This window comes from Pantherophis guttatus, chromosome 7, assembly GCF_059756535.1.
Source record: "Pantherophis guttatus breed Tessera chromosome 7, ASM5975653v1, whole genome shotgun sequence".
NCBI classification, from domain to species: domain Eukaryota; kingdom Metazoa; phylum Chordata; class Lepidosauria; order Squamata; family Colubridae; genus Pantherophis; species Pantherophis guttatus.
This window is the reverse complement of record NC_142069.1, coordinates 81,476,042-81,488,271: the sequence shown is the minus strand read 5'-3', so window position 1 is coordinate 81,488,271 and position 12,230 is coordinate 81,476,042. Positions and strand designations below refer to the sequence as shown.

Sequence of the window (12,230 nt, the reverse complement as noted above, 5' to 3'; positions counted from 1 at the left end):
CCCAAGAACGCTGCCACAGGAATCGGATAAACCTTGGGCCTTTCAGTACACAGGCAGGGACATCTGAGGGAGGGAGTGTTCTCTTTAGCGTCCGGTTGATTTTTTTCCAAACCGGATTCTGAATTGGGACTGCATGTTTTATACGGCTTTCTTTGAAATTTACCCTTCATTTAAATCCGCATTTAGGATTTTGTTTTTCGTCTGGCTACGCAAGCAGCATTTCAGTTGGCCTTTGCTGATCTTTTTAAAACCAAGCAGGGATTGAAAACTTCCCAAGATAATCGCAAAGTATTTCCATATTCAAGGCCACGTCTTGAGCATGTGGTCACAGCTGTCATCTTGGGGAGTAGAATGGAATGGAATGGAATGGAATAGAATAGAAAATAGAAGAATAGAATAGAATAGAATAGAATAGAATAGAATAGAATAGAATAGAATAAATTGAATAGAATATAGAAGAATAGAATAGAATAGAAGAATATAGAAGAATAGAATATAGAAGAATAGAAGAGAACAGAACAGAACAGAACAGAATAACAGAGTTGGAAGGGACCTTGGAGGTCTTCTAGTCCAACCCCCTGCTTAGGCAGGAAGCCGTACACCTCTTCAGAACATAAAATGCAGGAGAAGTTATTGTTCCTTTTTTATTTTACTAAGAACGCTTTGCTGCAAGTAGCATTTTCGTGAGAGAATGTTGTCTACGGGCAGCGATGTTTTACTAACTTTTGTCTTCAGTTAATTATTTCCTCCGGGTCATGAGACAGGACACTATCTTCATTAAAACGCAGGCCATTTTTTTTTTAAAGAAATACTTTATTTGAGGCCATTAAGGCAAGGGGGAAAAAAATCACACAGTGAAATTGCTCTTTACATACATTCATCAGTCTTACAGAAAATTTTTTAAAGTACTGTACACACAGATGTTGACCAAGAGATTCCCAGCAGACTCATTAAATACCTATTTTATTAGTCAAGCTTCTATTCTTTGAATAGGGAAATTAGAAGGTCCGATTCAAGGTTTGAGAAACACTATAAACGGTAGTTTTGTATTGTAAAAGGCATGAGAAAAATCCAATGTTGCTTTACTATAAATCCCAGTTTTGGCTAGAATAACTCACCGTTGCCTCCTGAATGGGAGACATCATGGGTACCGTTCGTTGATCTGAATTTCTGCCCAGAGTTATTACCTTCATCTGGTGAAGCAGGTGACAAAATCTGAGTCCTCTTTAAATATATGAGAATCCAGAATCAGAATGACTTAAAACTTTTAAGCACTCCAGAATTTTGCGTAAAAAGTGACAGGCTTCTCATTATGGATGATAGAACACCTAAATGCATTTTAAGCTAAAATCTGTTTTTTAAAAAAGCAAGTGAAATGTTTTTCATCGGTATCGAGCATCTTCCTTATTAAGGACAATATTGATAAACATTGTGCTACGCACAAATTTTGAACCAGCAAATCACCTTCAAAGGCAATCTAGAAAAGCTTTTTTCAGAATCAAGCTTTTTTTTTTCTTGTCTTATCCCTCAACTTTTACTGTGCTGAAAATAATTCTTTATATTTCTCCCAAGTCTATCTGCCTAGTGCAGAGGTCTTCAAACTTGGCAGCTTTAAGACTTGTGGACTTCAACTCCCAGAATTCTCCAGCCAGCATACCTACGCTGGATGGAGAATTCTGGGAGTTGAAGTCCACAAGTCTTAAAGCTGCCAAGTTTGAGGACCCTACCCAACTGGATTAACATCATCAACCCCGATTTTAAATCCCCACAAACTCCGTGCAATAGAAAAAGAGTTGGCTGATGTCCTGTAGCTGCTTTTAAGGTCAGCTAAAGCTGGTTCAGTGATTGTTACTTAAGTGCTCTAGAGGCCAAATTTCCACTTTCATAAAACCTCCATTTCTTCCTCCCGTTATTATGGAGGAAGATGTTTTCTAGTTTTAGCCCTATAATCTCTGTGCAGCAGAGATGGCAAATGATTATTCCTTCTTTTCAATATGCCATCTTTCTAAGTGATCTTCAAACTTCTTGAAGAAAAGGAGGCACTTGAAGGCAACATTTGACACTACTTTTGGTACCATCCACTCCTCCTTGCAAATGAATGGAAAGCAACATTGGCTTCCAGTTCCTTCCTGAGATTTCAATTTGGCTCCTCTGGATTACAATCCACTTAGAGGGAACCACTGTCTTAAGGTAGCTGCCTCCCTAGACAGTTCTCCCATCATACCGGATGCTGTACGGAACTACCTTTTATACCAAGATATGCCCAAGCTTGACAACTTTAATATTTGGCCGGCTGGGGAATTCTTGGAATTGAAGTCCGCTGGCAGTGGTGAAATCTTCCCCGATTTGCCACCGGTTCGCTGCCCGTTCATGTGCAGTGCGCAACAAACGTGCGCTTTGCGTGGAAAAAGGAGGCTTGGGAAGGTAAGTAGAACAGTGAGGGTGGGGGACAGCTGTGCCGCGTGATTTAGATTCACTAGAAAGTAGGATTTCCTGCTTTCTACCAATTTTAAATCGCGCGGCACACCTGATCGTTGGAAATACCAGTTCAGAGGAATCGGTAGGGTTTTTTTTACTACCGGTTTGCCCAAACCGGTAGTTTTTATCACTATCGGTTCTCCCGAACCGGTGCAAACTGGTAGCATTTCACCGCTGTCCACAGGTCTTAAAAGTGGCCCAAGGTTGGACACTCCTGCTTTATACAATTCAGGACTAAAAATGGCATCTAGCGCGGCTGCTCTGATTCCCTTGAATATATCAAACATAACCAATAGCTGGGCCTATTCTGCAAGCAACACCGAGGGACACGCGACATTTTAGGTGGAGATGACAAGAACTCTTTAAGTGGACTTAGCAACTGCCCTCCAACACATTTTCCAAGATAATGGGCAAGAGGTGACTTTGTGCATATTAAGAGACCTTGAAACTTGCATTGTTTCTCTTTCCCCCCCTTGCTGAACAGCAATAATAGGGGGAATTTATAGGAAAGTGCTCAAAAAGTGCCATGGCACAAAACTGTTGAGGTGGGGTACCAGCCCTTTAGAAGGCGAGTGAGAAAAGAGACATGAAACGGAAGTACCAGCCAAAAACTCTTCCCCTTCTGGGTCATTAAACAAACCACAATGGAAGCTTTGCCATGTTTGTCCACAATGATCTTTGGGATATGGCTTGGTAAATTGCTATCACATTTTCAGCTTCAAACCCCCCACCCTCCCTCAGTATAGAAATAGAATTCAAAGGCCAATGTTTGTCAAATACAGTCAACAAGTATTTTCATAACATTGTGGACAATCCAATTCACCATAAGAATACTTTACAGTTTAATAACAGAAGCTGAAAATTAAATATATATATATACTGTTAAATCCTTGGGCTAAATCTACAATTCTTCCCTAAAAGCTGAGTTATAATCATACAGGTACAGCTTTCATACCATTTAAATATGGAGAAGAAATCCATGTTTTTGATTTCCTTTCAGTGTTTTGCTCTACAACTCGGGAATAGCTCTTAAGATATGCTAAATAACTCCAAACCATTCAGAAACAAGGCACTGGAAAGCAGATAGTTACAGTACAATACAGCTGACTGAATTCCTCATTGGGTTTTCTTTTACTGCTGCCTCAGACCAAGGAACAAAAGTGCAGGAAAAAAGTAAGTTATGGATAAAGTGGTAGTCAGTACTACAGTTCAAGTCTGCTTAAAATGGGCATGAAAAACACGTTAAGCTTGCATTGCAAAGACTCATCTTTAAAGACGGAGGTACTTAATTGATCAACTTGTGTTCTCAATATATATCACTAGAATGCCTTCAAATAAAACCTGAACTAAAATGTTTACCGACAACTGCTTACATGAGGAAAGGGAATCTGCAGGCATGGTCCAAAACCCCCCTAGGATGTTGGCTATGACAGTGCAATCAAAGCTTGATCTGGGTTTTTTGGTATGTGTATGGCACTTCTGGTAAAAAAAACAGATGGGAGCCTTGATTCCACCACCGTGGCTGTACTCTGCAGACATGAGGACTGTGTCTATAATTTGCAAATTGGTGGAACCGAATCTTACCGTTGCTGCTTTTGTATCTTGCTATGGGTACCCAGAGGGAGCCCAACGGAGAGGGAAGGCAGACAAAGCAACTACCCTTGTTAATTGGCGTAATTCATCAAGAAGGGGGAGCTATAAATCTCTCCCATTAATTTCAATATACTGAAATCTCATACGTCCCCTGTCTCATTAGATTTGAGAGCAGTACAGAGGAATTTTACATTGCTGCCTAGGGATTTCTAAAAGCTTTAATTACAAATACAGTGCAAATTCAGTGCATATTATCCCTACATTTAAATTGGTTGCTCGTGAAAGTCATCTGGGAGGTCGACGGATTCCTACGAAGCCTCAAGATTAAATCCTCAATGTAAGGGGGGGGGGAAGGGGAAATCAAATGCATAGTAACTGTAAACATTTACCTTATACTATTCTTAGCAGGCTGATGACACTGGGTATTAGGCTATATAACACTTTCCACCAGCTCGTAATGAATTTCCCACTCATTCACTAACACTCGACTCCTTGGAGTCTGTATTATACGATGAACCTCCTACTGTTATTTTAAAATCGGTGATATTAACATTCGGTAAGTTTGTTCATGGCCCTTTCCTACGAATTGGATGAAAGCTTCTAGCGTGTTGAATCGAGCAGTCAACATGACTTCCCAACTATCTCAAAAGAGGTGGAAAATTCGTAGGGTATATGGGTCCACATGAGTGTAAAATTTCTTCCCTACCGTCCATGAAAAATGCTAAGCCATGAAAACAAAGAGTTGGGTTATGCAACTTGAAAATGCAAGCAAACTTTTGAAGGACTATTTGGAGGACTCCAGTTTGGCCTCCATTTGGGGTGGCCAAAATTTCCTTTCTGATATGAAGGAATTCAACCCAATGCAGAAAAATAACCGGCATAAATTCCCTTCTTAATTTATGAACCTGTCAGGTTTCAGCTAAAAATAGCATTTTCAACAAAAGTTCATCAAAACAGAGTCCGTTTCAAGAAATGTTTCGGACACGAGGGGGAATCTTGACCTGATTTCAATGGAATTTACTTAAAATGTGTGTGTTGCTAAGGGGCCTGAAGAAAGAAATTGGTATTGTACTGCGTAAGAGGTTTTGAGGCATAACTTTTTGACGTGGTGCGAGGCTGGTTAAAACTTTGCTAGAAGGCAAACATCTACAAAGTATATCCGCTCCTTTCTCTCTTCTCTATTGCCAATCCGCGGGGAGGCCCCCTAGCCAAAAGGGCGCCAACCTGGATGCCTTGTTGATGTGGCTGCCCTTTGCACAACTCCCATTAAGGGGCAAGGAACAATGAGCAAATAAAGGTTATGCCATACAGAGAACATCAATATAGCAGGGGTCAAGCAAGCAGCATCCATATAATATCAATGCAGGTTTCCACTTTTCTGGGAAAATATATATATATATTATACAGTCTATGTTTAAAAAGCGGAATAGCAAGACATTTATTCTTTCTCTAAACACCATTCACATGATGCAAGTATTCTGGCTGACAGGCACGGACCTTCCTGAGCCGGCCAGTATGATACGTTAATATTTCTTGAACAATTTGATTTATAACTTTTTTTTTTATTTTATTAGTTGAGGTAGTTTGGTTTTATTTTGGGGAAGCAAAACTTCCCAGTGTTAATTTCTATTTTATTGCCCCAATCCTGAGTAATCTGAATAGTAGTGCAAACAGTTTTTTTTTATACCATATTTCTAGACAGTGTTTCTATTAAAATATATTTGCATAAGCTGCTGTTCCGTCTGAATTCTTTCTCCCGTTTTAATTCTTATTGAGTCAGTTTCAGATGTGGGAAATGGAATAGAAAGGGCTCAGAAACAGCTCTTTATGACACTTTAAATTATGATAAGATTATAAACAAAAGCTGCTGCAGAGAAAGACCTGGTCAGTTGGAAGCCAGTGTCAGTAAATGCCACTTTTAAGTAAAGTGGGGGATAAATTGATGAAATAAAATCACTTCCTGCAAGAAAGATGCTTTCTAAATAACCCAAATCAGCACTTTTTTCGCCTATGATTTCCACACAGTTTGTTTAAGACATTTTGATTATAAAACGATTTCTACTCTGTCAAATGTGTTTGGAGCTTTGCAAAAAGTAGGCCTATTTTCAATAGTATGAAAATCCTCACCTACAAAATGATTAAGAATATACAGGTAATTATAATTCCAATTTGATATTAGAATACATTGGATACTTATCTTTTTTTTTTTTTCTTTAAGAAATCAGGGTTTAAAAAATGTACGGTCTAGAAAAACTGACGAAAATATTATTGGAAGATCTTAACACGACAGAGCTTCCAGGGACATAATTAACTGTGGGAAATTTGGGACTTTTTCAAAATCAAGGCCTTTTTAGGATAATCTGAACAAATTGAAACTATAGTTGTATATACAGCATTGAAAGACTGTAAGACCCTCTTCAGAATTTGGTTTGAGATGGCTAAAGAAAGGTGGATAAACAACCCTCAGAAATACAAACAATTTCAGATATGGTTTTAGAAGGTACCTGGTTACTAAATGCAATGCACTAGATTATCTGAAGGATTTAAATGTCTTAAAAGTCTAACACATCCCCTCTCTTAAAAATACACAGACACCATCAGTGGAAGATTGGGTTTAGACAAACCTGTAGACTGGGGGTATCTAAACTCGACAACTTTAAAATCTATGGACTTCAACTCCCAGAATTCCCCAACCAGCGTGGGTTGCTGGAGAATTCTATGAATTGGATGTCTGCAAGTCTTAAAAGTTTGGGATGCTGTAGACTATTCAAGATACCACTTGAGGGTTGAGCTGCAGTATTTTGGCTGCCATCAAACTAGGAAATAATCTGTAGTGTTAAGTAACTCCCAATTTCTGTTTTACATTTCAGTGCAAATTATATGCCGATGGTATTTGACACTGTTTCTGTGAAATATTGGGTATTCTCCATCCTTAAATGCAGGATTATAATCCATTCAAATTCCAGTCTGACCTTCTTATTTTAGACATTCAAGGCTGAAGCCAACCTATGAGGCCACCTTAGTCTCCATAACTAAGGGGATGTTAGTCAACGATTATCAGTCATGGAGCTTGGTTCATATCGTAGTAAAGGAAGCACAAGAAGCTCATATTCCACTGAGATTCCCGAAGTCTTTGAGATCTGGCACCATGATGGAATCCAACTTCTCTTCAATCTTGGCTGCTCTCCTTAGTCCGTGCCCTCTCTCCAACCCTCAAGAGGTACATTTTGAAGGGGTGGGAGGCTGTGGGAGGGGGGTGGAAATCATCATTATCCTATCCCATCATTCCTCTGATGTTCCGCCTGAAGTCCTCCATACTACACAGCTAAACTTATAGAGGTGCCACATAATTCTATGGAACTCGGATTGTAATCTTAGCCAGAAAAATTAGTGCTGTTTTTTTCTAAGAAAAAACTTGCTTCTGTAGCAATAGCACTTAAGAGTTATATACCGCTTCGTAGTGCTTTACAGCACTCTCTAAGCAGTTTACAGAGTCAGCCTATTGCCCCCAACAATCTGGGTCCTCATTTTGCCGACCTCGGAAGGATGGAAGGCTAAGTCAACCTTGAGCCAGTCAGGACCGAACTGCTGGCAATCGGCAGAGTTAGCCTGCAATACTGCATTCTAACCATTGCGCCACCACGGCTCTTCAACGGTCACCGATCTAGTACCAAATGCAACCAATCCCAGGAACAAAGTCAGACGCATCTAAAAGATGTATATATGCCCTTTCTCCCTTCAATGGCTAATCCTCTTCACCTTTATTTTCGAAACATCCCTGAGTTTCAAGTATAATTCCTCCTACAAACTGAGAGAGAAACAAAACAGCAAAGCCCTTCTGGCCACTGCCTGCCCCAAGGCTCTTTGGATCCTGCCCCAAACGACTGACTTTCACGTATTAAGAGAGTGGGAGTGGGGGAGGGGAACGAATGCTTAAAAGTGCAGAAACGTCAGAAGGCATGTGAATTAAGTTGTGGCATGACGGAATTCCCACCATGGCCCAAATTTCAAATCAATCACCCCTTACTATCATCATCTCTCTCTCTCTGTTATGCAATTTCTTTCAATTACTGAACCCCTGCAAGAGAAATGGATATTCCAGTTACCCAAATTCTAGGACCATTGCAAATGTTCCAACTGAAGCACGACGGAGACCAAGGCACCTGAAGCATCTGGCCGTGTAGCTACTGCTTTGCCTGCTGTACAAAATGGGAAACCGCCTTAGTACATATCCTTGTATATCTCTTGTAGCAAAGGATGTAAGTGTGCATCGGATTCGGTCTTTTTGATTATTTGAACTAGCTGAGCGTGTTCCGTGACCAGCTGCCGGAGATCTGCCATTTTCTGGAGAAGTTTGGGGAAGAGGAAGATGTCATCCGGATGGTTGTTTTCTAAATGAAGTTTCAGTACGTGCACGATGCTTTCTTGCATCTTCTCAATGTGTCCTATGTTTACCAAGCCTGGCCGATCTGTTCTCAAAAATAAGAACATTGTATTACGTTATCTTATCACGGCTAACAGGTGTCAAAACATTTATCTGTGTTTGAGTCTAGTGGAAAATGCGTTGTCACTTAGCTATATCAACAATGCCCAGACACTATACAGGTAGTCTTCATTTAACAACTGCCTCTTTTAGTGACCACACTTACGACAGCAATTAAAAAAATAACTTATGACCTTCATGGGTCTGTAAAGCAAAGGAAAGTTGAAATGAGATGATAAGCAAAGCTGTACGCATAAAGAATATTTGTAGCTCAGGGTTGAACTGTGAGGTTCTTGAAGCTCTCTGAGCTTGGCTGTTTTCTGGCTGATATTTCATTACCATACCAAACTAGGTAACATCATGACATTTGCAAGAAAACAATCAAGCTCAGAGAGCACCAAGGATCCCACAAATTGTGGTTCCACTTAGTGACTGCTTTCCTGGTCACAACACCAGCTGATAAACAAGGACCTTCTCTACCAACTTGTTGGGATACAGCATCATTTTTTAAAATTTTATTTATCCATTTTCCCCCTTAAACATACACAGGTGCTTAATGAACAGTGTATTGTCCGAGTCATTTTAGGTTTACAAAATAATAATTCTGATATTAATGATAGTAGTTGGAATAATAATAATAGTAATAATTTACTTTATGCTCAATACTAATGACAATAATAGTACTATTCGGGTATATCTGATAATAATCTTTCAACTTCTAACATCTGCATCTACATGTTAATTGTAATATATTATATAGCAATACACCTAGTACTATTTTCCCCATTTCTAATTTCTACCTCTATTTTCTAATTCTTAATCAAGCAAATCTTATATTAAGAAGTATTCTATATATATCCATAATCTCTTGCCCTTTTTAGTATTTCAACTCTTATTGATTTTTTGACTAATCTCCCATACTCCTCCCTTGGGATCTTCAATCTCCTTACATCACTCTTATTTAATTTAAATATTTCGTCCGCCTCTACATCTACCTCTCACTGTCAAATCTCCACTGTGCCCATCAATTACTCTTTCATCACTCCTCAGAGTTCTTTCTCTTTGTCCTCTTCTACATTTTGAGCTCTTAAAGCGTAGTCTGCCTGCTCCGTTTCAAGAATTTTTACTATTTCTTCCTCATCTTTATCTGTTTGTATCATTTGTTGATTTGTCTCCTCTATTTCTTCCTCTACTCTTTCTACTTTCTCCTCTATTTCTTGAATTTCTTGTACATTTTTCATTATTATTTGCGGAGAATTTCCTGATACATCTGTGTCATGTATCAGTTCCTTCATCTTCCTATGGTTCTTATCATAGCTTCCTGAATACATTGAAGCATCAATGGTATTTCTTTTCGAGATGCAACTAATTCACTCTGTTCTGACATTTTATTTTAATTTGATGGGCTAAGAATTACTCAATAATCTATCAAGATATACAGCATCATTTTGCATCCCTTTGAAAGGGCCGCTGAACTTTTTTGGCTTCTTTACCACAGTTCATATTAATCTTTGGATAAATACCTTGTTTTCCCCAAAATAAGACCCAACCGGAAAATAAATCCTAGCATGATTTTTCAGGATGCTCGTAATATAAGCGCTACCCCCAAAATAAGCCCCAGTTAAGATTGTCAGCCAGATGGATGCATTTAGTACCGTATTTCCCCCCAAATAAGACCCAACCAGAAAATAAGCCCTAATGCGTCTTCTGGAGCAAAAATTAATATAAGACCAGTCTTATTTTGGGGGAAACACGGTATTAGGGATAAAGTGAGGATAAAGTGACTTGGCTTACGATTACAATTGACTCCAAAATTTATGTTATTGAGTGAGATATTTGTTAAATGGATTTTGCCCCACTTTACGACCTTTCTTGCCACGGCTAAGTGAATCTCCACAGTTGAAAGTTGGAAACATGGTTGTTAAGTGAATCTGGCTACCCCATTGATTTTGCTTGTAAGAATGTTACACAAAAGGATCCACATGACCCCAGGACACTGCTGTCAAGCATCCGAATACAAATCACATGACCATGGGGATGCTGCAAGTCATAAGTGTGAAAAATGGTCATAAGTCACTCTTTTCAGTGCCGTTGTAACTTCGGTCACTAAATGAACTGTTGTAAGTCATGGACTACCTGTATTATGAACTTTTTCATATGGAAACATCAATATGCAAACATGAAACACTCCTTCCGACTGCCAGAAAAATATTGGACTAATTCTGGTAAAGTATGGGCGATAAATACCGGATTCAAAATATCTGTTGAATCTAAAACGGGTCCCTTTCTGAGCCAAAAGCAGAACCCCTCTCAAGAAGCAGACTCCATAAAATATATTGCTATTTCAGGAAGGGCAGTGGTGAATCAAGGCTTACCTCCACAACATATTATAGCAGCCACGAAAAGGGAGATGTCGCTGTCATCTAATTCCAACGCGTTGAATTTCATGGCAAAGTCAAACTTTGGCTCCATGATATCACAAAAAGGCTTCCTTAAACTTTTGAGGAATTCTCGCGTTATGAAGCCATTCCCGTAAGCCACAAGCATCCCGTCTTTGTTCATCACGGAGGCCAACATGGCAAAGATGGCTTCGTACACCCCATATTTTAAGAGGGTCACCTGATCGTTCAAGTCGAGGCTGCAGAAGCCCGGAATTGATTTGGCAAATTCCGTGAGTTCCGTCACCGCCTCTACGGAGGTGCACTGGCAGCAATGGAAAATCCTCACCTCTGCCTCCTTGTTTTGTATTCCGTTAGCGACAAGTTTTGCCACCAGTGTCTTCTCGGCCATGCACAACGTGTCCATATCGTGTATGACAAACGGCTGCAGGAAAATAAAAAGCGCCTGAATTAAGCAACTGCCAGGAACAATACGGTGCAAACTGATTTGTGCTTGCAAAAATTGTCTTCTGGATTCAGTTGTTACAGATAAATGTGGAATCCGCAAGAAGGATCCAGTAATTTAAGGAAAGTTAAAGAGTAATTTTGACAGCAATATGGGCCATTACACATACCTGGTAATTCTGATTTGTGTTCTCTGCGGCTGTGCTTGCCATTTACTCACGCTAAAAATCTGATGAAAATGGTTATTGGAGTCCACAGTGCAGGGGTGAAATCCAGCAGGTTCTGACAGGTTGTGGAGAACCGGTAGTGGAAATTTTGAGTAGTTCGGAGAACCGGCAAATACCACCTCTGGCTGGCCCCAGAGTGGGGTGGGAGTGAAGATTTTGCAATATCCTTCCCCCAGGAGTGGGGAGGGAATGGAGATTTTGCAGTATCCTTCCCCTGCCACGTGCAAGCCACACCCACCAAGCCACACCACCAAGCCACGCCCACAGAACTGGTAGTAAAAAAAATTGGATTTCACCACTGCCTCAGTGGCCTCTGTGAAAGAGGGAACAGTTTGCATGAGGCAGGAAGTGCGGAGTTGACTTTAGAGAAAAAAGAGCTACAGGCAGGCAAACTCTGTAAGAGCAGGAGTGGGCAAACTATGTCCCCTTTTACGACTTGTGGGTTTCAACCCCCAGAATTCCTGAGCCAGACATGCTGGCTCAGGAATTCTGGGAGTTGAAGTCCACAGGTTATAATGCGGCCATAGTTTCCTAGGCCTGTGTTAGAGGGAGGGAAAACAAGATGGGATCCAACTCAACACAGATTCCTATCCAAAGCAATGCCTT

At 40.1% G+C, this 12,230-nt stretch overlaps 1 protein-coding gene across 5 annotated transcripts in view; it reads right to left on the bottom strand.

The window, feature by feature from the left end:
* Positions 1–6,146: 6,146 nt before the first annotated feature.
* PPARA (peroxisome proliferator activated receptor alpha) overlaps positions 6,147–12,230 on the bottom strand; it is a 45,581-nt gene continuing 39,497 nt past the window's right edge. For all 5 annotated transcript variants that reach the window (XM_087874301.1, XM_087874299.1, XM_087874300.1 and 2 more), the window contains exons 7-8: positions 10,930–11,377; positions 6,147–8,540 (exon numbers count right to left, since the gene is read on the bottom strand). In XM_087874301.1, coding sequence (XP_087730427.1) covers positions 8,293–8,540; positions 10,930–11,377 — 696 coding nt within the window. In that variant the 3' untranslated portion in view covers positions 6,147–8,292. The remainder of the gene's footprint in view (positions 8,541–10,929; positions 11,378–12,230) is intronic.